At 32.5% G+C, this 27,623-nt stretch overlaps 2 protein-coding genes across 2 annotated transcripts; one reads left to right on the forward strand and one right to left on the reverse strand.

Moving 5' to 3' along the window:
* Positions 1-1,363: 1,363 nt before the first annotated feature.
* On the reverse strand, positions 1,364-6,292 carry LOC142626792 (uncharacterized). Its single transcript, XM_075800507.1, has 7 exons — positions 6,210-6,292; positions 4,989-5,071; positions 4,143-4,291; positions 3,345-3,468; positions 2,912-3,142; positions 2,686-2,810; positions 1,364-2,007 (listed from the first exon to the last, which is right to left on the reverse strand). Exons 1-7 carry the CDS (start codon positions 6,225-6,227, stop codon positions 1,523-1,525), a joined length of 1,215 nt encoding a protein of 404 aa, XP_075656622.1. The 5' UTR covers positions 6,228-6,292; the 3' UTR covers positions 1,364-1,522.
* A 7,557-nt stretch (positions 6,293-13,849) lies between these two features.
* On the forward strand, positions 13,850-22,997 carry LOC142629528 (uncharacterized). The gene is made up of 7 exons (XM_075803538.1): positions 13,850-14,766; positions 16,065-16,124; positions 16,243-18,469; positions 18,663-18,834; positions 19,985-20,295; positions 20,695-21,032; positions 22,013-22,997. Exons 1-3 carry the CDS (start codon positions 13,850-13,852, stop codon positions 16,310-16,312), a joined length of 1,047 nt encoding a protein of 348 aa, XP_075659653.1. The 3' UTR covers positions 16,313-18,469; positions 18,663-18,834; positions 19,985-20,295; positions 20,695-21,032; positions 22,013-22,997.
* The last annotated feature ends 4,626 nt before the right edge of the window (positions 22,998-27,623 follow it).

The raw sequence follows: 27,623 nt of genomic DNA on the forward strand, positions 1-27,623 counted from the left end.
ATGAGTATCTAGTTTCCATTTAATCCAGGTTGTGTGAGATGAAGTTGGGGGGTGAGGATTCTCTCTCTTGTTTACCTTCTAGAACAGGTAAATTGTACTGTAAAATTACTTGGGAGAAGATTAGAACTAAATGTCCCACAGTCGAGTGAATCCAATTTATTTTAGTCTGTGCAACTGTCCCTTCAATTTCCAGGCATTCTTTTATTATTTGGTTGGCCAATGAGGATTTGGCTTTCAAAAAGGGATAGATTGATACCTAGAGATTATGAAGATTATACTTAATGCATGTTTTGCATAAATTGTATAGAAAACTGAGATCATATCTTTTTTTAGTGCTCATTACAAAAAGAATTTGGATGAAAGTACCAAGTTATTTCTTCATTAGTGAACCTTACTGCAAGTGGGATGATATGCTCAATCGGGGAGTTAATTCCTTGAGGAGGAAGTGTTTCAAATCCACTCTATGCAGATTGGTCTGAGCTGCGTCTATCAACAATATATAGGTTCAAAGAAACACCAAGATTTACTGTGTCCAGATTATGTTTGAAGAAGGGATTCACCTCTCTATTTGTTGGACATTAAATCCAAGATGGAATTCTGCTGCAGAGTAAAGAAATACGTCAAGAACAGAGTTCTTTGCATGAGTTAGGGGATATCTCAATCTGTTTTCAAGAATTGAGTTGTAGTTGTGTTTAGGCACTTAATGTAGCGTACGCTTGTACCTTTTTTTGCCCCAGCAAGGCTTGGTTGTGTTACAGTTGTAATTGCAGACTTTGTTCACAGAACTGTCTTGAGTCTTGGGTTCTAATAATATCACCCATTCAACTGAACAAAATTCAAGAAAAAAGGTCTTAACAAGGAATATAAAGATTCTTGCAATTGGAGAGGAGCCAAGCCTCACACACCATAGAATGAAGTCCTCACACAGCATAGAGTGAAGTGCCTTTCTTTGGCTATATCTATCAATGGATGAACATCATTTGTGCAACCAAGTTATAGCCAACTTCAGAGTGATACGCTGCACTGCAATATGCTATTCTTTTCTTTGCTATAACAAAATGCTATTCATAAGCATCATGTGTGACTTTATATACTGATGCCTTGGGTGAAATTCGTTCCAAGTTTTTTTTTTTTGGGGGGGAGGGATATAATAAGCAACTGATCTTAATCTTAGGAATTTGGCTCAGTCATTTGCAGCCAGCATGCAACATTCACTTGACTATATCATGAAATATTACAGGCATTTACAGATTTACCATGTTGCTAACAAGTTCAACTAACCCCTCCAAGTATACATGTGAAGTTCTTTCCATGCCATAAGGACAGATTTCAAAGCCAAACTGGGTAGAGCATTTGGTCATGCTTGAAAGAAGCCCTGCTCACTCAAATTCCTTCCCAGCATAATACATCCCCAGATAATATTTCTCTGCTACAGCTGCCATATCTTCCCTCATCAACTGAACTTTATCTTGGATGGTACTGCAGGATTTTCCTCTATGATTGTAATATTGTATACTATCTCTCAGTTTCGTCTTAAAACTTTCTCAAATCCCGGAGGAATGCCATCTTGGTCCACCACATTGAAACACTTCCTATTTGAGCTGTGCAAGTGGGGCTCATAACCAATCTCACTTCTACTTTTAACCCCTTGTTTATACCCTAATATTAATTGTTCACTACTAGAAATCAAATACTTCGAAATAGTTGAAGTCTTTCTATCTAACCTATGCAAGTCACTCCCAGAATTAGAAGTGAGTTCATAATGTCTCTTGGATGCATATCTTGAAACAACCATATCAACTCTCCCCACATTCTCTCCACCTACCATATCAATTTCCATATCAACTGCCTCACTATCATCCATGCTCACATTGTCATTGTGTGCATGTTCCACAGAAGAAATGACTGGAGGGGGTTCTGCATCTACCTTTTCAGAAGTATGATTATCTTTTACAGGGCGAAAGACTCCCCAAAACTGGTATTCTGCTTCTAACCTTGCAATAACATCTATAAACACAAAACCATTTGTCATATTCATCAAGGCAAGGAAAGTCATGTACAAAGAACCATTTGGCTGTAATGTAAATAAACACACAAAACACCAACAACCACCACATCAACCCTGTAGCCAGAATCTTCAATCTGGAAGTCTGCTGGTGCATCATAAGTTCACATATCAGGATCCTCATACATGAAGAAGATATACTGTTTATAGTTTAGAAAAACTAAGAATTCATTTTAAAATGGAAATTTCAAACTTATGGTGGCCCCCTCATATAGTATTCATAAATTTCTACGCCCACAATATTTAACATCTGATAGAGGACCAACTAGATTCTTGGATTTTTATTTATTTTTTAATTTTTTGGTATCAATATTCAAGTAAAATAAACTTACAAATCCACAAGTGCACAATTGTGTTAAACCAGGAAAATAAAGTAGTTCATACAGAAAAACTAATAAGGCAAGGCCCAAGTCAGGGAAGTATAAATAAGGACCAATATATTGGGAGACAATCCTAGATTCCAATGCAAATTATTTCAGTATCAATAAGGATAATCTCAATCAAAAAAATAATCAGAAAACCTAAAAAGGTTGACCTTGTTATGCTCATCAATCAGAAAAGCTTGAGCTACAGTGAAAAGAAATAGGAAAACTGAATGATGTGGAAAAAAGATAACTCACTCTGTGAGTCCACATGCAGCTGTTTTGATGTAAATATCAGCAACTCCACACCATTAAAGGAGCTTCTCATCATTGAATTTTGGACCTCCATCTGCTCAAACAGGGAGGCAGCGTGCCCTCTGGAACTATAAGTGAATAGAAGACGTATAAAAAACTGCATAACCAAAAGATGCCCTTAAAAGCTTAAGCAGAGATAGCCACACAAAAATCAGATGCCAAGACAAACCTCTCAATATTATCATCAGGGGAAAAGTATAGAGCAATGTCACGAAGATCAGGACAATCATTCTGAAAAAGATCTGCCAAAATTTGTGATTGAGGAAGCAACTCAACACTAAGGACTATAGGCATTTTTCCAGAAAACTCAGAGGCTCTACGACTGATGGAAGGTGGAAGTTGAGCCTTGAACCCACCAAGAAAGTTTTTAGGTGTAGAATTAGTAACAAAAAATCCTCCCCTGAAGAAAGAAAAATCTTGCATGACTCACAAATCCAATAGAGAAAAAAGAGGAAATGTTTGCCATGTACATCCTAAGAAACAATCTATTAGACAAAATAATGAAAATATGTTACTTATAAACATTCTTTTTACGATTGAATGAGTTCCAACATCATGAAAGAATAGATTATATACAAAATAAGAAGAGATTGGTTACTGACTTCCAAGTAGCATGTGAAGTAGGGAGATAATCGCAATATAGCTTGAATATAGGTAAAATATTCAGCAACTCGCTTTTTTCAACATCAGAGTTCTTTTGTTCAGCAACAGCTTGGGACTCACCACCTACAAAATACAGAAACAGCAATAAATAAGAGCAATTAGGTTGCCAAATTGTTATATTGCCTACTACAGTCCCAATTATAAACACAATTTCAATAACACAAAAGCAACAAGCTACAGGTTCAAGTCCATGAATCAGCCCCCGCAAAAGTGGGACTTTGTGCACTAGGTACAACTCTTTTTCTATCTTATTAATGCTCTTTTACTAGAAGACTGAGGCAGAAAGTGTTATAATTGAGTTTGTTTTAAAGGCTGTTGAATGGATGGGAAATAGGGGATTCACTCACTTTATACAAGCTTATACAAGCTTGCTTGGGCTTCTTTCATTTATCATGTCTGGCTTTAAAGAACTGCAAGAGTTCACAGTGGTCTGATTCACGAAGAGGAGAAGATTATGGGTTAATCAAGAACGAGGTTAGAGCTAGAATGGGAGTATGCAATGGGTTCAAAAAAATTGAACAATAGGGTACTGTCTAGTTATTTGGATATATGTTTCTTAATTATAGAATTACTATCTAGCAGTTTGGTATTGTGTTCTGCTGTTGTTGCTGCTTGTCATTTGATTGTTTCTAATTTTTCATGTAAGTATCTTTGTTTTGTTTCTGATCAATTTAAACATCTTTCTTGATTGTTTAATGAAAGTATCTCACTCAAAAAAAAAAAAAAAAAACTGAGACCTGCTGTAGCCATTTCAGAGCAATCTATTGTCATGGTTCTCATGGTGATGTCCTTCCCACCAACTTCTGGCAATACCGTCCCACTTGACAAACATGATTTACAAATCCAATCTTCTGGAATATCATGGAGAACAACCGGCATGCAATAACTGAGAATGGAGAGATCAGAATGACAATCTTTGCACCATATTTATCAATTGAAAAGCATATAATTAAAGAGTTAAGGCATGAAACGAATCAAAAGAATGAACCATAAACATCCAACCTATTCCATCCAAGTGACCTTACAAAACTTTAAGAGTATTACATAGAATGATCGTTACGGTTCAAGAGCTGAAAAGTGCAAGAACAAGAAATCCATCCAACCAACTTGAACTTATGGTCTAAACACACTGCAGTTGGGTCCTGAAAGAACCAACATAAAAGCCTATATGGGAAGAAAACACCACCTGAATTAAGTCTCCTTGCTTCCTACAACAAGAGTAGCTGTGTATGCTTAAAAAATGTTGGAAGTAAAAATTATGCATTTCATTTTTCATGTACTGATAGTAATTAAAAGTCATTGATGGGGCACTAAATTAGGAAAATAAAGTGAAATTAATTGCATGGATGAACATGCACACGAGTGCACACAAAGGTGTCGGAGGCGAATAAGAAGTGAAAAACATTGAAAGTACTATAATTTTTGTTAACAAGAAATAAATGTTCCCGACTGACATGACAATAAGCATGATTACTGTCGCATCAATAACTTTTGTTTTGTGTTTAAAAGTTGACACATAGTTTATATAGTTTATGAAGTAATAATTGTTATATCCTAACATCACTCATAAAATATTATCATACCCATGTTCATGACTACAGCAACTGGAGCAAGTAGCTAATGCATTGTCAAAACCAGCATCACCACATATGTCACAAATTTCATCCTGCAAGGTGGAAGAGTAGAACATGAAATTCCAAATACAAGTACCAAAACATTAATGGAATTTAATTAAGTTCAATCAAAATATTCTGATCAACTTTTGGAATTTATTAATTGAAAATAATTTAGTTCCCTTTTGACCAAAACAGGTCCTGGTTGGGAATTATTGAGATGTCTAAGTGCTTTTCTGACTTTTGGCACATCCAGAAACCACTTTCGAAAGAAACCAAGGTGACAAAAATTGAAGGAGGGAAAATGGGGACAGGTGGCACAAACCTATGTGGGGCATTTAAAATTTGGGCCCAAAAGCAGCTAAGGAAAATCTGGGCCACTATAGACTGCCCCTGCAGTGTAAAAGGACAGGCACCAACAGCCGCAATAATTATTAAAAAAAAAATTATAATTTACTTGCAAAGGTAATATATTTATATTGTCAAATCAATTATTACAAAATTACTCTACAGAATTTTCATTTATAAACACATTTTACTGGTAGTATTTTCTCCCCTATATAAACACATTTACAATAAAAAGAAGAAGCCATACCAGTGCTGATAATTTTCCCCCCTTATTATACAATAAGTAAGAGGAAGATTTACACCCAAAATGACTTAGACAACACTACTGAGCTACAATACACTCCCATTTTCATTTAACTCAGTAACTCAAACATTAGAAGAAAAAAAATCCTAATTTTTCTCAAACAAAACAAATAAACAGACATCTTATAAAAAAAAATCTCATTTTTAAGGTTGAAGAAGATGTCTTCGTTGAAAATACCAGAACTTGTACAAGGTGGCAACCTCAGCATTTAATAAACAATTAATATAAAAGCACAAAAAGTATATCAGACAAAACCAGACATTATTATATTACAGAACATTATAAAAAACAAAACCAACCAAGTACATCAAAATTTCATGGGCACCCATCAAAAAATTCATGATCAAGCAGTTACATTACTTACTGTATATATAGCATAATAATAAATGAACACAGAGAGATTCAACAAAAATATAGAAAAAATCTTTTTTATATAAATATAAAGAAGGTACCAAAGTTTAACTGGCACGGACAAAAAAAAAAAGCATGAGAGAGAGAGAGAGAGAGAGAGTATAAACAATGTAGATTAGCGATTTTACCAAGTGGGGTTCTTTCATTGTTGCTGATATTCTGTTCTTTTTGTCGTTCTCGGAGAGAGTGAAAGCAGAAAGGTCTCTATGTAATCGTGGCCACGGGTTTTGGGAAGCTGAGAGAGAGAGAGAGAGAGAGAGAGAGAGACTAGGAGAAAGAGAGGAATGATGAAAATTAAAAAAACTTAGATAAAATGCAAAATTAATTTCCGAAGTTTCTTTAAATTTTATTTTAGTCCTTTAATTTTGTTTTTATTCATTTCAATATTTTAACTTTTAAATTTATTTAATTTAAGGTTTTTTTAATCAACATTTGTTATATGTCATGGTTTCAATTTTATAAATTTTTCTTCAAATTTTTTAAATTAAAAAAAATTAATTAATAATTGAAAAATATTTTTCAGATTTTATTTTTCAAAAATTTTATCAAAAGTTAACGGAAAAATACTTTAATTGAATAAATCTGAAACTTAGAAGACTGAAACGAACGAAAATAAAGTTAGAAGACTGAAATAAAATCTGAAAATAATTAGAGAATCAGTTTTACATTTTAACCAAAATACTTTATGAACAATGGGGTTTTTTTTTCTCATAAATTACATATTTTATTATATTGTTGACTTAAAAATAAATTAAGTAATTATTAACTAATTTATTTAATTGTTGAACTGTGTCAAATTATATTCAATGCCACGTTATTTATATAGTATTAAACTTATAATATTTTTATAACCTTTTGACTTTTTGTTTATTAATTATTAATTTACTAAATGGTTGACCTCGTCAAATTATATTAAGTGCCACATTATTTATATAGTTAAATTTAAAATATTTTTATATGTTTTCGACCTTGTCTGACCGGTCTAGGCCTTTTACCTTATAGATTTGGATTCGGATTTATGCCGGTGCACGGAATGATTAAAATTATATTACGGGCTAATTACACTTCTCTCTTTTATGATTTGTGGGAATAACACTCCACCTCAAACCAGAAAAAGAAAAACACTTCCCTTCTTTGAAGTTTGAAGAAATTAAGACTCTTCCCTTTTGTTTATATTAATAATGAAATGATCTAAATTTTTATAAGAATCTCTTTAAAAAACAATTAATCATTGTTAGTAAAAAAATAATCGAAAAATTTAGAATAAAATGCCAAATTTATCAAGTACCGAAAAACACTTGCAATGGAAAATCTCTTCATAATCCCGAAAAAAAAAATAGCAAAATTTGCAATTAATATTTTAAAATACACTTTAATTAAAAATTAAAAATTATGAATTTTAATTATGAAATAAGATACTTTTGGAAGTCTGAACATGATGTTTTACTAATTCCAAATTATCACATCAAATGTTATTGAAAAAATTATGAATTTTGTTTAGGATTTGATTAACAAATGTCAAAGTGTATTAGTTGAGGTTAAGTTTTTTATTCCAATCGATAAACTTATATAGTATGATGGATGTGATACCTATCTTCTCAACCTTGTCACAGGCTCACAGCCATTGTGATGTGAGATCAAAAATGTTTTATCATGCCAAAGGTCTTGTAGCTGAATTGGCACCTCTCCATGCACAAATTGCTTGGGAGTCTAGGGGGGGAAATGATTCGAGCTGCGGGGTTAGTAGAAAGTTGTAATTATCTCTAAAAAAAAAATGTTCTATCATTTCCAATACATACATATATATATTTGTATACAATTGATAATATTTTCTCAAATGAGTTAACTCAGAACCTTAACCTTAGAAGACAGGCTAACCATCTAAAATCTAAGAATATCACAAAAAACCACCACAGTGTAGCAAATTGCTAATTTTGTAATATAACTTGGTGGCTTTCTATTGAACTTATAAACTGGAAATAGTGTAATAAGTTTTTCATAAATTATCATTTATCCCAAAAACTTGATTTTAAAATTGTAATTTTAAAAGGTTGATAACTTCAAGGGATAACACAATCGGTTAGAAACCACACCTTATGAAATAATTCTAAGTCAAAAGTAATTGAAAAAAGTGAATTTAATCACTTAATCAATAGTTGAATATGTTCATGCTGCAATTTAACCCAGCTGTGAACATTTTAAGGTTCATGTAACAAGTTGTAATGGGACTTTTTCAAAGTCATCTCATGAGTTAGGGGTAGTAACAAAGGCTAGACACTAGACACGTTGCCTCAAGTGCAAATTTGGAGTAGAGCAATTCAAGGAGTGCTGAAGTTAAATGTATAATATGGATGCTAACTAAAGCTCTAGGGATAGGACAGTAAATGAGCCGAGCTTCGTTGAGTAGTAACTGTTCAAGCACGGTCTGACAGCAAAAATAGAATATTCAAGCTTGGTTTGAGCTTGATATGAGCCTACAAATAATGCTCAAGTTTGAGCTCATTATAAAGTATAAAAAGTTTAAGCTCGACTTAATTCATTAGTCAAGTCAAGGACGAACTCAATATCAAGCCCAAACTCAAGCTCAATATATTGAGCTTGAGATCCAACACAAATATATTATCAAGTCTATATCAAGTTTATTATCTAGTATATTTGGTTTGGATGAATGGTCTTAGCTTATAATTAATTAAAGTCTTAGAAGGATATGAGTTAACTTGTCAAGTTCATATCAATTTTATTACCAAACTCATAAATAAGCTTAGGCCTAACTTGTTTTGTTACTTTTATATTGAGTCTTGGTGTTCACAAACTTGTTCATGAATAATATTTTTTACTTGAACTAGGCTTGTTTATTGAACAAGCCTAAAATTAAAGTTTAACCTTGATTTATTTGTAAACAAACAAACATAAACTTTTTATCAAACTAAACCCGAACTATTTATGAACGATTCTGTTCATTTACAGCCTAGTGGGCATTCCATGGGCTTTCCAATTAGACAAGAGGTTTGTAGAAAAGAAAAAAGATAAAAAGATAATCCTTCAATTTGTTTTCTAAATTTTTTTATTCAGGCACCTACACATGATGAAAATACTGGCACTTTATCTAAATCTGTAATAAAGAGGATAAAGACAAAGATAGAACCACATCCAAGAATAAAATTAATTAAATTTCGACAAAAGTGTCCAATGATGAACCCCACATGGGTCCCCTCTAAACACTTCATCTCCACTCTCTCTAACTCAATAAAGAAGTGAAAGTTACATAAGATATAACATTCAAGTTTGGAATAATTAATTTTTTAAAATGATAGAGTAGAATCAAAGCAAAGATAAATGAGTTCATTTCTTTAAAGTATTTTTGTCTTTATATCTTTTCTTATTTTCTTGATTATTAGGAAAGAATATATGAAGAGATGGTAAGAATTCTTATAGACTATAATTTCTTTTTCTTTTTTCAATCTTCTTTCCTTTTCTCTTTTACGTCAATCTAATGTTTGTGTTTTTCTTTTTTTGACCTCAGTGTTTATGTTTTTCAAAAACAAAGAAAATGGAAAGAGGAAACACACACAAAAAGGAACACAATCTGTTTAACTTTTGAAGCAAAAGCGTTAAATGTACTAGAACCCAAGTTACACATTTATTACAGCTACTAATCTACTTATCTAAAAGAAATCAATTATATATTAATTAATATAAAAGATAAAAAAATAAATTCAATTAGTTAAGTCGTATGAATAAAGCTAAGGACACAATATATTCACAACAAGTGGTAGATTGTTAATCGGTGGTAAAAAAAAATGATATCTTTGATGGCTCAGATTAAAGCCACTAACAAATTATCATCTATGTTTTGATATAGTTACACATATAATTAATAAAATATAATACAATATATGATGCTTCTTTTGGGTGTTGAATACATTACATAATTAGGATTGATCTATCATCATCAAGTTACTATTTTATCACCAAAAAGTGTGCATCCCAACTAGCACGTCTTGATGTTTTCAAAGAATATATCTAAGGAACAAAAAGATGAAGTTCCGTGCATGCGTGTATAAATCTAGATAGAAATGCGTAAAGAAATATATAAATGAATGAGAAATAAATTGATTGTATGGACATATTTACCACAAAAAAAGGAGAGGAGATGTTAGTATGAAGTCTAGATATAATAATAATAATAATAATAATAATAATAATAATAATAATAATAATATTATTATTATTATTATTATTATTATTAATAATAAAAGGATAAGAGAAAATGAGAAAGATAAGTATAATTATTTGAACAAGTAAGCATCAAATTCCTTGCCCAATTTCTTCTCATTTAGGATAAGAGAAAATGAGAAAGATAAGTATAAATATTTGAACAAGTAAGCATCAAATTCCTTGTCCAATTTCTTCTCAAATCTTTTTTTTGTGTTGGTGAATGTTTTTATGTGTCAAAGGCATAAGAAGCCTATAAATAGAAGAAGTTATGAATGACCTCCACATGAACATATATTTGATGAAATTGATATTCGATGAAATTTAACATTAAGTGTCTATTTGACAAAGATTATTTTTGTCAACTTATTTTAGTATTCAACTTATTTTTTCTACTACTCATAAGTCCTATTGCACTTTTGGTATTATTTATGAGTCTCACTGTACTATTTCAATTAATTTTTATCTTTATCTACAGTAATATTAGCAAAATAAGCGAATTTCAAACGTACTTTAAGTGGTATAATATTGTTTAGAGTTAAACTAGGTGTTGATATACTAGAATATAATGGACTAACTGATATTCTATGCTTATTAGAGGTACCAGATATTAACGGCTACGTTTGACATGATTAAGTCACACTAAAGATAACATTCAAGTTTGGAATCATCAAATTTTTAAAACAATTGAGTAGAATTTATGCAAAGATAAAGAAGTGAAAGTTACACAAGATAAAACATTCAAGTTTGGAATAATTAATTTTTCAAAATGATTGAGTAGAATCAAAGAAAAGACAAAGGAGCTCATTGCTTTAAAGTATTTTTATCTTTATATATTTTCTTATTTTCTTGATTATTAGGAAAGAATATATGAAGACATGGTAAGAATTCTTATAGACTATAATTTCTTCTTCTTTTTCCAATCTTCTTTCCTTTTCCCTTTTACGTCAATCTAAGTTTGTGTTTTTCTTTTTTGACCTCAATGTTTATGTTTTTCAAAAACAAAGAAAATGGAAAGAGGAAACACACACAAAAAGGAACACAATCTGTTAAACTTTTGAAGCTAAAGCGTTAAATGTACTAGAACCCAAGTTACACATTTATTACAGCTACTAATCTACTTTATCTAAAAGAAATCCATTATACATTAATTAATATAAAAGATAACAAAATAAATTCAATTAGTTAAGTCGTATGAATAAGGCTAGGGACACAATATATTCACAATAGGTGGTAAATTGTTAATCGTTGGTAAAAAAATGATATCTTTGATGGCTTAGATTAAAGCCACTAACAAATTATCATCTATGTTTTGATATAGTTACACATATAATTAATAAAATATAATACAATATATGATGTTTCTTTTGGGTGTTGAATACATTACATAATTAGGATTGATCTATCATCATCAAGTTACTATTTTATCTCCTAAAGGTGTGCATCCCAACTAGCACATCTTGACGTTTTCAAAGAATATATCTAAGGAACAAAAAGATGGAGTTTCATGCGTGCGTGTATAAACCTAGATAGAGATGCATAAAGAAATATAATAAATGAATGAGAAATAAATTGATTGTATGAACATGTTTACAAAAAAATAAGAAAAAAGAAAAAAAAGAGAGGAAATGTTAGTATGAAGTCTAGATATAATAATAATAATAATAATAATAATAATAATAATAATAATAATAATAATAAAATGATAAAAGAAAATGAGAAAGATGAGTATAAACATTTGAACAAGTAAGCATCAAATTCCTTGCCCAATTTCTTCTCATGTTCTTTCTTTTGTGTTGGTGAATGTTTTTATGTGCCAAAGGCATAAGAAGCCTATATATAGAAGAAGTTATGAATCACCTCCACATGAACATATATTTGATGAAATTGATATTGAGATTAACTTGGAAGCTTTCCTAGGTGCATTTTGAAGTCAATATTGGATTATTCTTACAGTAAGTAATGATGGTTGTTTTTGCAAATTTATTTATATGCATGTGTGTCTTTCTAATTACTTTATATAAATAATATGTTGATTTGATTGCTTAAATTTTGTTGTATAGATGTTAAATAAAGTAAAACTTTTGGCTTATTTAGTACTTGAATTAACATTATATTTTTGTGAGATATATATTATTGCTAAATGGTTTTGGTTCATGCTACATTTGACTTTGCTTTCATAAAAATTACATCAATTAGTTACTTTTGTCAAATTACTATTTTCTTGAATTCACATTCTTATTAAATATCTATTATAGGTTAATCACATGCAAGGATTTGCAATAATCAGTTGCGATCCACTGTTAAATCTATATGGTTATTTGTTTAATTATATTTAATAATTCAAAAAACTATAAGATTTCTTTATAAATTAATGAGTTTCTAATACCTAATTGATTCGATATTCCGAAAGAATGATAGATCATAATAACATTTGGTAAACTTGATAGTTCGGAAATAAATTTATTCCAATTGTGAGTTAAGCAGTAAATTTTTTAATATTCCAAAAATAACAATCTCTCCTCTCATATAAATGTAGATCCTCACCAAAAATTTAATTAGTGTGACCTACTATTATGTGGGAGGAAGGTACATTAATCTTAGTATAAAGAATTTGACATTAAGACCCTAATAAAATCTCATTCCCTTTATAATGTAAAGAATAACTTGTACATAGTGCCTATTAAATATTCATTTTATTTTTTTATTAATAATCTTAGTTGAAAATTCATAATTTTTTTAGTACTCATTTTAAAGAACTTTTGTCTATCTCAATATTTAAAATTTTTCAACATTGTCTTTCATATTTTACATTAAAAAAAAAAAAAAATTTTACATTAAAAAAAAAACAATAAATATTTACTTTAGGAACTAAATCACTAGCTGTATTTAATATTTATTAACAGATGACAAAATTTAAGGAAACAAAATTACAAGTTATGTTTATTAACTGACAAAATATGCCACCAGCTGTACAGCCCCAATTTGACAAACGCCCCAGGTCCCCAATGCTTATTATTTTTAAATTACTTCTTCCAAGTCCAACAACTCTACTTACAAGACCCAAATCAAACACTTGATGTGCGTGTGAGTGCAACACTCACTTGACTCATGCCTCCAAAACTTCCAAAAAAAAGATGTTTGACAGAAGCTAACAACAACTTTACTTTTACAAGATCCAAATCAAACACCTGAGAGCATCCACCTCCGAATGAACCCAAATGTCTCCTATCTTTCTTAAAATCCCAGAATCCTCACCTCTAATCTCACAAGCTGACATTAAAAATTGGATTTCCAAATCAAATTTGAGCAAGCCCCGCCAGCGAGAGCATTAGCGTCTAAAGCTTTGTGGAGAAGTCCCAGATTGTCTATTTGGTATTGGTCTTTACTCTTTTATACAAAACTTTACTAATTGTTCCATGTGACTTGATGATAATTGGTTAGAAAACAAATGCTACCAGCCTTTAATCAAACATCTCATGTGCATCTCTCTCTTTCTCGGTTTGTTTTGCAGTCTGATTATTTTCTAACCAAATTTGATGTTGTCCAGACGATGGAGCTTCAACATTGGCAGCATTGGCAGCATCCGTTGGTCTTTAATGAAGACGAGAGAAGTGGACGTCCTTGTTATGGGTGCGGGGAACCAGTATTTGGTCCAAGCTACAGTTGTAAAGAAAGTGATTGCGAAGGGTACTACGTTCATCATAAATCATGCGCTGAACTACCCCTTGGGTTGCACCATCCCTCACATCCAAATCATCCTCTTATTCTCATTGGCACATATATATATATTGACAACGGAGAAGAATATAACAAATTTAGCAAATGCGACGTCTGCGGAGAAAGGAGTCATGAATACTGTTATTGTTGTTACCGTTGCAACTTCAACATTCACATCAGATGTTCTTCTTTATCACTCACCATCCAAACTGAAGTCCATGACCACCAATTGACTCGCCTTTGGAAGCTGTTGAAGTTCACTTGCGACTTCTGTGGCAAAGAAGGCAATCTACCCTACCTTTGTGCCCAATGCGATTTCGCTATACATTCACGTTGTGCTGCTTGCCCACGCATACTGAAAGTTGATCGTCACAACCACCCTCTCCACCTCACCCCTTCTCTTGAAGTCCATCAATCCGACTCTCCAATTTGCCTACTCTGTGTTCGAAAAGTGGATACACTTTGCCTTTATTATTGCTCAAGATGCGAGTTTGTTGCCCACCTCTATTGTGCTATGCTCCCCCATAATAGGGAGTACATAAATTTGCAGGAACTTAAAGAGGAGCAGTCCACCGAGTCAAAATCTGAAGATTCAGAGCTCCATCAATCCTTTGACTCAGAAATTTGCAAAGTCAAAAAAACCACTGTGGGGGAAGGCGGAACTGAAGTAGCCATAGAAATCAAACACTTCAGTCACGAGCATGATTTGAAGCTTACTGATGAGATTTTGAATAACACAAAATGCAACGGGTGCGTACAATCCATTCTCTCTCCATTTTACAGTTGTACCCCGTGTAGCTTCTTTCTTCATCAATCTTGTTCTAAATTACCCAAAATAAAACGACACCCATTTGATCTACACCCTCTCACCCTCAGTTATCAGCAAGCTTCTTTTCACTGTAATGCCTGTGTCCAGAGGTGCAACGGCTTAAAATACAACTGTCAAATATGCACGACTAATTTCAATGTTCAATGTATTTTATTATCAAACACCCTCACTCTTGCCTGTCATGAGCATTGTCTTTACCTCTCCTGGACAAACTCTCTACAAAAGTGTAGTAGTTGTAATTCTGAAAACTATATTGTATTCCGTTGTTCCACTTGTGAATTTGTTCTAGACTTTATATGTGCTACATTACCACAAGCCACATGGTACAACCAACATGAACATCCCTTCAACCTCCGTTATACTCCTGAAGATGACTCCGGTGAATATTACTGTGATATCTGTGAAGAAGTACGAGATCCCACGCAATGGTTCTACTACTGTGCAGAGTGCAACTTTCCTGCTCATCGTGACTGTATTCTTGGGGAAAATCCAAATGTCAAGCAACACATATAATGGCCGCCAGTTGGGAGGTGCTACACAGTAATTTGACTCTCACCCACACACAATGTACTTTCATTGAAGAAATAAAAACCAATGACAATGTTAAAAGCAATCTATCAATGTGCCCAATATAATTTCAACATTTACAATAATTGTTTATAGGAAGACCACGATTGTTTTAATTTTTATGTATATTTTTCATATAGGTTGAGCCTTTAATTCTTTATTTTTTAATCTATTGTATTATTATGGTTGTCTATTGGTGTAGTTTTGTGGAACTTTGTTTTTAAGATGAAGCTTATTAGGCATTTTATTGGTTTGTGGCTAATAAGTGTAATATGTGGACATCATGTACATGGGTTCCACACCCCGGCTTTTTAATGAATTATTATTATTATTATTATTATTTAAAAGGACTTGAACAGGAAAATCACTTGATGTCCCATATTGAGGAATGCAGATGTGTTCTTAGCGTTACTTATTACCCAAATCAGATCAAATTATCTATTTTGTTATCGTGGTTCATAATGTCAATGGCATTTTGTTTACTGCTTACATCTAATACTAACCAGCTTGCTTTTGCTCCTTATCTTACAATGAGATATTAAGTTGTACAAGTTGTTTTTTCTTTTCTTATGCCATTTTTTCTGCTTCATATATTTTTTTGTAGTCCTTTGCTTTAATTACTTTGCGATTGTTAATTGTGTTTTGGTGACAGTGTGGCCGCTGATATCAAGTCAATGATTGATGAGTTGAAGTCAAAATTCGAAAAGGATAGGTAAAGTAGACTTATAAATGCATCTAATGTGTCGTAATATTTTAATATTAGCATGTTCCTTGATAGTGTTCCTGATTAGCTATACTAATTAGAGTCTCTTGTGTCCTTTAATTGTTAGACAAATTTTTGCCAAAGCACATTCAAAGAGCTCAAAAGAGATCTGTGGCAAAACTGCTCAGCATGGATGACTAGCGATGAAAACTTAGTACTTGTTTTTGGATTTATAAATTAAGCATTGTGAGAGATTGGTCTTGAGAATTTTGCGATTAAATCCCTGCAGTGTGAAAATAGCTTGAAGTATGAGACAGCCAGGTTCCAAGCACTGTATGAGAAATTTTGCAAGGAGAAAGCCTCTCATCTGCAGGCCTTAAAAGGTAAGCCCTGCGCATCTTGTCATAAAGTGCATCATTCAACTAGCAGCGTCAGACTTCAGTTTAATTAATAGAGTAGGCACGTTTTATTTGGTTTCTATAGTGCCTGATGACATGTCAAGCATGAAAGTTTATGTTTTTATTTTAATAGCATAGACAAAATAACATGATATATATACTGCAGAAAATTCCAATCACTAGGATATAATGGTCCCCCACTACCTAGTGTTTTGATATCTTGAATATTTAAACATCACTATGATCAATAACATTTAGACATTAGAATAATCTGATTGTTCTTGCTTTATTGTTGCATACACTTTGTCCTCACTGCAGCTGTATATAGAACATCTAATTGTTGTCGTATAATACGTGAGCTTCATGACTAATGTATGTTAACCTATCCATAGGATCTCCTGCCAGTTGAGAGGAGCCTTACATTTATAGAACAAAATAATTTTGTTTCTAAGGTACTTGACCTTTTTACTACCACAAGGATAGTGTTCCAGCATGTGGGAATGAGGTATTTGAGAATGGGGGGTGATGATGACAGTAACAGTGCTAGAACTAATAATGTTAACAGTGAAGTCTAGAAAATATTGTGGAAAGTTAAAATTTCTACAAAGTTTCACTTTTTATCTGGAAAATACTGCATGATGCTATACTAGTTAAGGCAGTCTTATTAGATAGAAAGCTTAGTTGTGATGTTGCTTGTAAAATCAGACTTCATAACAGAAGGTAGTCCCATCAAGGATTGACAAATTATTTCAATCCCAGATGGAATTTGGAAGAGAGATACCAAATGGAGTGGCGCGCTTTTGTTGCAAAGTCTAGATAAGGAAGAAGACTCTTTGTTGGATGTTTTAACAACACATGCTTCAACAGGATGGTGGCCATATCTAATACTGCATGAAAAGCAAATTTTCAAAACTCAAATATGGCACTAGATTTTTAAATAATGACTCTTGATATCAGGTCCATTACTAGATGATTTGGATAATGGCTCTCAAAAAAGATTGAGGGTTTAATTTGGGAATTAAGTTTCTATAATATCTACACGTATTTATACCACTCCTTTCTCTACTAGCATATTTGAGGTTAAAGTGTTCTTAGAATCTGTGTTAAAACCATGTGGCATCTCATGTTTTGTAAACTCATTTGTGAGTTGGGTATGTTAATTATTACAACATTTAGCTTGGTACTTTGAAAGATATTATGATATCCTGCCCTAATCCTTGTAGATTGTGTCTTTCGAGTGTGATACATCTTCTAAATTAATTTTGATTATTTTTACTCTCTGTTTGATACTCAGTTAGTCACCAAATAATATATTTGTTTAGAGGTATTCTCTTCTTCTTATGCTTCATTAGTTCTATTCTTATTGTTAAATTGTTATTTATCATTTGTTGGTATGTAACTTAATTAATTTCAAAATGGGAATGGAGCTTTAGAACATTCTTGTTTTTCTACCTTTCTCTTTATCAGTTGTTCAATATATTTCACTTAGTTATAATAATGCATTTACGAGTGTGCTTAATTTTCTCAAGACAATCAAGTTAATGCCTTGTATTCTACACCATCTATCTGTACTAAGGCAAAAAAATGCAACAAATGAATTATGGCCAGTAAAAACTGATGATTATTTCCCATAAGCTTTACTATTTTTCCATCTACATTTAGTTGACTAAGCAAAATTGATTGAAATTTACTGCCATTAATAACCTTGACCAATGCTTGCTAGAAGGTATGCAGACAGGGCAAATGCTTATTGGACTGACTTTTTCACTAGTTGCCCAGTCTTGAAGCAATATGTCCAAAGAGGGGATATTATTTGGCATGACATCAGTGTCAATCTGCCTTGGTGGTTATGTTGAATTAGAATAGATAGGGATAGCTATTTCCTCCATTCCTCTACACTTGATTTGCTGGATGCAAATGACCTAGCATCTCATGCTGCCATCCTGGAAATTCCTGGTAATTTTTTCTTGGTATTTGGTCACAAAAGTTATCTATTTTATATTCCAAAAACTCTGCAAGGAACATAAAAATGTGTTCTGCGCAGAGAGAGGATGATGTTTTCCGGTCATCAATAGGGTGGAGTTTTCTCACCATTTATTTGGGTTATAAACATAAATGAAGGAATTTTCCTTATGTTAAAAATACACAGCATGGCAACTTGAATATTTGGTTGGAAAGAGCTTCGATGGTGCCAATTCTGTCAGCCTAGAGGATGCTTTAGGGATTGAACAGCACCATGATGCCATCACTGGCAATGCTAAGCAACATACAACCAATGACCATGCAAAACACGTGACTTTTGGAGCCTCTGAGGTAGGCAGGTAATATTCATTTGAATTTGACATTCAGAGTCTTGTTTTATATTCTTTGCACCATTGTTATTGTATGATAAAACTCTGTAAGCTATCCTTTAAAATGCAACAAATTTTCATAGGCAGAAGCTGTTGTAAATGCTGTCCTGTCATGCTTTAGTAATAAGAAATCAAGAGATCAATATGGTTCTATGAACCTATTATGGTCTTGTGTAAACTATCCTTGTAAGCTATCCTTGCAAAGTTATCCTGTAAGAGATCAATACAGCTCTGTAAGCTATCCTTGCAAAGTTAGCTTCATATGGTTCTGTGAACCTATATGGACTTGTGTAAACAATGGGGCAAGTAAATGGACTTTTCTTCTTTTTTGTTATTTTTTGTTCTTGCTATTCTTCATTGCTTAGTACCAAAAACAAAATAAAAAAAGCTGAGAGATAGATAAAAATAATAATTAGGTGGGAAGTAGGCATCCCAACTTCTCACTTATTGTGCAATTCCACCAATCGAATCATTTGCATGAATATTTATATTGTACAACTAAGTCAGCATTTGAAAGCCTCCAAATGGCACATACAAATAGAAGAACTTCAGTTTGGGTTTTTTTTTTCATGATTCTTATATGCCCTAAGCTATTATCACTCAAATCATGCAGAATTAATCCAAAGAAGAATTTAATGCAAGTTACATCATGTTAAAGGTCTTGCTGAAACGATGATTTCTGATTTCAGGGTTATTAAAAAACATAAATCACTAGCAGACTTCGGAACATAGACAATTTTCCTTTAACGAAAAACAAATTGATCACTAAAATGATGTTGAACTAGCTGACTGGCCCTGTTGCAAATTTTGTCAACTAAGATGAATGTTCTCCAGCATAATGAATCCCAAAATTGTCATAAAGAAATAAGGCTAAAAAAAACCCAAGCAATCAATCTAGCATGTATACCAAGTGAGAAAGCATGGTAGTTGCTTCAAGAATAAAGCCAAGTAAACTATGGTGGCAGTTAGAAACACTACAACTTCATTCCATTATCTTCACAGACCTAACATAGAGGCTATCCACAGCCTTGCTGGTATTTATAATGGTTTCCAGTATTGCCATACTGCATCTGTCAAGCATTGGCTGACATGCTCAAATGATGAATTTCTTTTTTTGCAGGCAAAGATTGGTCGAAAGAAAGAGTGCGAAGTTGCTCTACAAACCTTAGAAGGGAGATTGCTGATATTTCTCAAGAAACTACTGAGATTAGAGAAATGTTTTGACTTCAGATGCCAATGAGCAATCTCTTTGTTTCCATTTTAAGTAGCAAAATTTAAACATAGTCTTGAATTTTTCCCAACATTTTTTATTAGAAACAAATATTGACATGGTTTTTGAATAATTTTACAGTAGTACACAGACACTCTTCAATGGCTTTCTGGAGCTAGTATTCTCAACTTATTCCATGGAATTAGGCTCATCCACTCATTGTAAGCTTTATATGCTAATCTTTGTAGCATGTTTTGTTTGTGTGACTTAATTGTTCTTGTGTGGCTAACATGAAGGTGACTTAGGTAGACTCAAGTAGGAGTTGGCCTGATGGTATTACAACAAGTTGGAGGGGTCCATAGCATTGCATTTTATGCAACTATATTTATATTAGTCGGTAGAAAAATACTTTGCTTTTTCTTTTTTGTTCCTTTTTATGTCAACCTACAGTTGACAAAGAATTTGGAAGTTGAATAGAGGAATACTTTGTCTATGATAGGGCTTTCCATAGTGTTGGGACCGTGGCAATGGTTGCGGTTTAAGTTCTTGACTCTTTCCATGTAATTCCAACCTTTGGTTCTGCTTAATGCTTTTTAAGTAATTTAGATGCTTTTGTACAGATTCCAATGACAGCATTAGGGGTAATTTTTATGGATAAGTCTGGACAACCACTACTTCTATTGGTAAGAAGGTTGAGAAATTTGTACTTTGTAATGGAGTTGAATAAAAATAATTTTGAATCCCATTCACAGGTTTCTGCAGCAGGAACATGCTTAGGCTGCTTTCTTGTGGGGTTGTCATTGTTCTTACAGGTTTTTTCTAGAGAAAAATCTATTTCTCTTGAATTCTTTCTTCATCGTTTCAGTTGAATATTACTTGAAAGGATGAAGCTTCAATTATGCAGGATCTTCAAACATGGACCAAGATCACTCTAATTTTAGCACTTGTTGGTGTACTGGTATTGCAATCATCCCAAGGACAGTTCTTTCTTCTTTATACTGCATATACTAAAGGAAAAACAGAAAGTGAAAAAAAAATTTTCTTTTTGCTTTTACCTCGAACTTTCATATTTTTGTTCATGGTCTTCCTATTACAACTAGTGTGGAAGTCCTATGAAGTTTAATGCTCATTAATGGAAGCCCGTTTACTTCCATTACCTGTGGTTTAGTCAACCCATTAGAAGCATTTCAGAAATACTATTTGCCACTTTGAAAGAATGAATATTTCCCTCCACGGAATGAATATTTCTGAAACACTATCAAGTTTGTAGGTTCTTGCATAAATTTGTGCATTTTTATATCTGATTTTAGCTATCCATTACAGCTCCCAATCTATGTTCATGGTGCAATTGCCTTTAACATTTGCATACTGTCTTGAAGGTCATAATTCCATCGTCATACACCAGTTTATGTTAACCATTGGTTTGAGCGAAATCCTTAAGAGGTTTAAAGATTGATAAGTTGAATTTTGTTGATCGGTTTAGTTCTGCAATTAGGTATACACAAGATTTGTTTAGTTCTGCAATCTAACCTTTTTTCTTGTGCAATTCTATGACTTGGAGAAACATACGAAAGATAAAATGGAGATAAAAAAGTCTAAATGTCAACATAAATGCCTCAAGGTGGTTGAATTAATTGGCTTTGTTGGCTGTGGAGTTGATATGGAGATATTGAGTCATATTGTGTCACTTGAAAAGATAATTATCAATCCCCGCCATCCATTTATAGTGAGTAGTGACAACTGAGGATACTGGTGAGCATCTAAAGGCAAGAGGTCATGCCAGGCAGCACCTTGAACATAGATTACCTCCAGGAACACAATTAGTAGTACTCTAAATATGATCAACAATTTCTTGCTTTAAATTCCAATATTCTTTTGTATGACATGATTTGCAGTACTCAGTATTTGGGTCAATTATGACAATTGGAGTAATGTTAGGTGCAGTGCTGAGTGGAAGAATAGCAGACATCCTTGGTCGCAGAGGGGAAAGTTTTGCTAATGCCCTTTACATGTCTCTAGGTATATGTAAAGATTTTAGGTGCATTATGTTCTTCAACTCATCAGTTCTTCTTCTTCAATTATGTTAGCTAAAGACATCTCTTCTATTAAAAAAAATATGTACCTGTTTATATAGCATAAATAACCCCCAAAAATCTCCGAGGAGGGTTTATTACTGTGCATTAGTTGTGGCAAGACCGCTAAGAAATTGTACATTGAGTGAGTATCTTTATGATTCATGTGCATAACTATTGATTATTGTTCAGTTCATGATTTCTTTTTGGGTCAGCAATTACATATTTTGTTGGAACTGTTATCAGCTGGCGCACCTTGGCTCTGATAGGTACCTTCAGTTCACTTTTCCCATTGTATAAAACTAAATATAATTGCTCTATCAACTGGATTTTAATTAATTTCATTTGCAAGAACTATTCCATGTCTTGCACAGCTTATAGGTTTATTATTATTCCTGAATCTCCAAGATGGCTGGAAAATTCAGTTCAAGTGGAATATATCACCTTGAGTAATGTAAGATTAACGTTTGAAGCATCCAATGGTTTAGAATTATGAAACTAGTTTAAAAAACCATAATTCTTGGATTAGCTGTGCCTCTCTAACCCATGAGCCAACCTGAACATGTTGGATCATTATTTTGAATCCAAACTGACATGACAATTCTCTGAAACATGATCACAACTTATTGGGTTGGGTTGCAGTGAAGGACTGTTGAGATCCTTTGGCTTTGCATATATTTCTTGCACCAAAGAATCCACAAGCAAGCAACTATTCTGCAGATCTGCATTGAGGGGCATCAAACCCTGCTGAGTGTGTCTTGTTTTGTCTTCCAATATCTGGGGTAGACATTTTCCTTACACCTAGATAGGTTTGTACAGATTGTACTTGAAAAGTATACGGATTGATTACTAAAAATATTGGGTGTGTTTGGGATTGAGTGTCTTGTTTTGATTTTGTGCATTCTATCTCTGTTTGATTTGTTTGTATTTGTTTTAGGACATTCTATTTATCATCATGAACATGACGTACTTTTTTTAATGAAGATATCTATTAACTATAAAAAAATAAAAATAAAAAAAACTAGTGTGCAAGAAACTTGGCTTACCTTGCTGGAAAAGGGTTCATACCTGTCTGCATTTCTTCAAGTATTTGTCCCTTAGTCTCTGGTACTAGCTTTGATACAAACAGAACTGTCAATCCTGATATGCTTGAGATTTGAGAATATAAACAAGGTCCCTAAATAAATAGATAATTAAATAAAAAAAAGTGGAGTGAAAAGTTTGCATTATGCAATAAACTGGACTAAAAAATTTGCACTGGACAGTGGAGAGAGAGAGATGCATCACCTGCTGAGCTCCACTCCTTTAAGAAGTTAAAAACATATGACACAATCCAAGAACTAAACTAGTTTACAAAAGACACAAGGTTTCCGCTGAACCCTTCATGTTTATTAAAAATATCTAGAATAGCAAACTATAATTGAATTTGAACCCATGGTTTAGTGGACTAATTTTTGAAGTTCGCATTGAAGTGTTCAGAGTTCTTGTTGTATATAAAGTTATATACAATGTAGGTTGTTATATATTTAAGATTAAAGAGGAGAGATTTCAAAATGCCATTGAAAGTGCTGCTGAGCCTTGGTTTAAAGAGCTTAACTCCTATTTGATCGGTTGAACTCGTTTTGATCAATTGAGATATGGCTCAATAAGTCAAAGGCTGTATAATATGAGAACCCTGTTCTTTTTTCAATTCCTGGCTTGATGAAGAAGGAATACTTGATCGATTGTGAAAACTATTTTTCTGCAGTTTTCTAGATGGGGATTTTCTGGTTTGTCAAACAGCTAATACTCTTGTGAATATTATAGTCAATCAAAGTGACTGTTTTTGAAGGGGCATAACCCTTCAGCTATAAATAGTGATCTATATTCTTTTTTGTAACTACCTTCTTTTACCATTTTTCATAAAAATTCACAAGAATTCTCTCGGTAATACTACTTGAAGAATTCTAAGCTTAGTTGTGTCTGGGAACAAATTTGCAGTAATCCTTTAGTATCATTTGAGTGTGGGCAATATTGTTAATGATTAGCAACGTGATTGTGTCTAAGACTTTTGTTATCTATCTATTTATTGCTATTCCTTCATTGTATTATATACTTTTCCAGAAGTTTTTGCACAATAACTAACCTCTGACATTATGAGCCTTGTTTTTCCTGCAAGTCCTAGTCCAAACGATCCAAAATATACCTAAAAACATTAGCAAATGTTCAGCATGTGACATAAAGTGTTCAACGAGAAAAACAGCACAAGATCCTATATTTTTAATGTCAAATGTCATGAGAAAGCTCTCTTTTTCTAACCGTTTAACAAGTTCAATCCTGGTTCTTGAATATCCCCTTTTCTGAACATTAATAATGTTTTAAGTAGTTAACAAGCTCTAGGTTTGATTCAGCCAGAAAACTTCCTCAACTTTTAAATTTTAGAAGAGTGAGTTTTTTTTTTTTTTTTTTTTTTTGGCCCAGTACAATAGAAAGTGTGTTCATAGTCCATATGTCTATTAGTATTGTGTCATGAACCTCTAATAAAATATAAGAATGGCTTAACATGCCGAATATATTAATGTGGGAATTGTGAGTATTTACAAAAATAAAACAACCCGTACATGTCCACACTAAACCTGTATTAGTTAGCATTAGATAAAAGTTAGCCTCGTCAAAACACACCGATAAAAAATTACTCTTAAATCTCAGTTGATTGTTGAAGGGGTTCTGTCTGCATTTCAAAAGTTACTCTTAAATCTCAGTTGATTCCTAAAAAATATCAGCATTTTCTCCTCGAAAAACGCTAAGGTGCACACTTTTTCTCTTGAGTCAATCTTTGACTGCAACTGATGGGCTTAGTGAGGTGTGGGCCTACTATAATGAGTGAGACTTGGGCTTACGGAAGTGTGTTTCGTATTGGTAGGTCTTAAGTAACTAATGAAAATCAGGCCTAAATTCAAATAGAGCAGATTGGGTTTCCTAAACGGGTCGGGTTGGCCTGGCCCAAACCTAATAATGCGTGTTTCCTTTGTTTGTTTAGTTATTTGTGGATTTGATTTTGTGATTGGGTTTCGGGTTTGTTAAAACAAGTGGGTTTGTTTGTGGGTTTTGGGTATATGGAAATCTAGTGGCTTTGGTTTACGTAGATGAGATTTGGGTATAGCTTTGCCCTAGAAGATTTTAGAGATTTGTGTTCGCCAGTTTGTGGGTTTGGATATATGGAGAGAGAGAGAGAGAGAGAGAGAGAGAGAGGTAATAGTATACAATGAAAAATTATAAATCATGTAAATCTAAAAATAAATATAATAATACTTCATAGTTGTTCGAAGGAACCTAAGTTGAGACGAAGAAGAAGAAAGTTGAGACGAAGAAGATTTGAAAGGAGGCCATTTAATTTGTGCCTTTGGAAGCAACAAAAAGTATGGTACATAGGATAGATTTATCATTATTTACATAATGGCAAGGGATTGAGACTTTTTATAAATAAGTCAAAATTTCATGATGAACTTTTGACGAAATGCATGGGAAAAACGTTAGCTCAATGAAAATTAACTATAAAAAGTCCAAGTCTATATGAATATGTGATCTTGTAAAGGAACTTTCATGTTTTGTTCCTAAAGATTTTTTTTTTTTTTAAAGAAACAAGAAGATATTTACTAAGAAGAAATGAAAGAAAGCATCCATGAAGTTTCAATCTTTCTTATTATAAAAACAAAAAAGAATAGAAAGAAAGAAAGAATCTTTGAAGTTAATCAGGTATTGAAGATATATATGTACCGTCTCTAATGTAATTAATTTAATTGATCACAGTCATCGAATCTAACAAATTTAACCAGATATGTAGTTGGGCTTATGAACTTCATATAGGCTCTTGGATATAAATAGTGGTAGAAATCTCCTTGGTAAGTAACTCAATGAAAAATTAATTACTCCATTTTTTAGTATACTTGTGCAGTGTTAATTAAGGTTATGCATGGCTTTGATTTTTCCCTACAATTCATCACTGTCAAGAAAGTGTTGAATTTGTGCAAGAGAATATAAGTTCCTCCTTGGAAAGTGAGACTAACTTTTGGAGAATTTTTGGCATTGATGAGAGAGAGAAATGTCTATTTTCTATTGTGTGGATAAAACAAGTAGTTAAGGAAGCCTCAAACCTTGGCGATGGAACCTTATATGAACATGGCTTAGATAAGTTCTAAATGTTTATGTTTTACTCTTTTGTCCATTTCATAAAAAACCGTCGATTAAATCATAGGCATAAAAGACTTGTTCAAAGTAATTCCAAAAGAATAAGGCCTTTTTCCTACTTGCTGTGTATTTTTCTTGTTTCTCCGAGCAGTATTTTATAAATATATATATATATATATATTTTTTTTGTTAGATTGTGTTGAAGACTTGTTATATATTGTTAGACTTGTTATATATTGAAGACTTGTTATATATATATTTTTTCCTTCTTCTACCGGCAATCTATCCATGGAGGTGGAACAACGGTGGAGGAGAAAGAGATAGAGAGAGAAACGTAGAGAGAGAGAGTCAAATATAAGAATTTTTTTTGGGTTTAGAGATAGATATAAAATATAATAAATGAGGGATAATTAATGAGATCCTAATCAAAATATTAGCATTAATGAGAGTCTTTTTTTTTACCATTGGATCTACTTAAATCCAATGGTATAGAAAATGTGTAATTTTTTAGATTTATACTAAGTGTAACTTGAACACATCTCTCTCTCTCTCTCTCTCTCTCTCTCTCTCTCTCTATATATATATATATATATATATATATATATATAATTTGATAGTTGAGAGGTGAAGAATTTGACTGGATGTCTCTATTAGAAAGACCAAGAAGTGTCTACCATTTTTTTTTTTAAGAATAAGTGTCAACCAATTAAGTTACAAGTCATGTTAGCTTTTGTGCTTCAAAACATAGGAGCTTTGTTGGGAGTAATATTTGAGAAGACATGATGAATGGTACTTATGCTCGTTTGTACCTCTTTTTTTTGTATCTCTTTTCCATTTTCCTTCTTTTGAAAAGCTTAATAGTAGATTGGAGGAGAGGAAAAATAAAGAGGATGAAAGGGAATTACTTTCATTAAAATGATACTCTTTCATAAAATTATAAGACCACGATTTTTTATGTATTTAGAAACGTTTAAAAAAAAAGGCAAAAGGAAGAAAGAAAAAAGAATTTATAGTCTATAAAAAATATTACAATATCTTCATATTCTTTTCTAAAAACCAAGTAAATAAGAAACAACATAAAGACAAAGATATTTTGAAGAAGTACTCTTCTGTCTTTCTCTTCTTTTATTTTTGAAGGTAGAATCTATTGAATCAAATTTAGAAAATTGAGTATATTTTGTTTGTTTGTTTGTTTAAAGAACTATATTGTATGGGGGTTTTCATAATTCTAATGCCAAGAAAAGTTTAAAGATTTTCAATGTCCTTTCTGTAAAAAAAAAAAGTTGTTGTACTTAGTTGAAACTAGAAAC

The sequence above is a fragment of the Castanea sativa genome, chromosome 3 (assembly GCF_040712315.1).
Source record: "Castanea sativa cultivar Marrone di Chiusa Pesio chromosome 3, ASM4071231v1".
Lineage (NCBI taxonomy): Eukaryota > Viridiplantae > Streptophyta > Magnoliopsida > Fagales > Fagaceae > Castanea > Castanea sativa.

Excerpts from the sequence above, each read along its gene's own strand:
- LOC142626792 (XM_075800507.1), bottom strand. Across the intron at positions 3,469-4,142 it reads CTCTGAAATGGCTACAGCAG|GTGGTGAGTCCCAAGCTGTT; the intron begins GTCTCAGTTTTT and ends TGTATTTTGTAG. Across the intron at positions 2,811-2,911 it reads CCTGATGATAATATTGAGAG|TTCCAGAGGGCACGCTGCCT; the intron begins GTTTGTCTTGGC and ends ATTCACTTATAG.
- LOC142629528 (XM_075803538.1), top strand. The coding sequence starts at position 13,850 with ATGGAGCTTCAACATTGGCAGCATTGGCAGCATCCGTTGGTCTTTAAT. Across the intron at positions 14,767-16,064 it reads AATAACACAAAATGCAACGG|TGTGGCCGCTGATATCAAGT; the intron begins GTGCGTACAATC and ends TTTTGGTGACAG. Across the intron at positions 16,125-16,242 it reads TCAAAATTCGAAAAGGATAG|ACAAATTTTTGCCAAAGCAC; the intron begins GTAAAGTAGACT and ends TTTAATTGTTAG.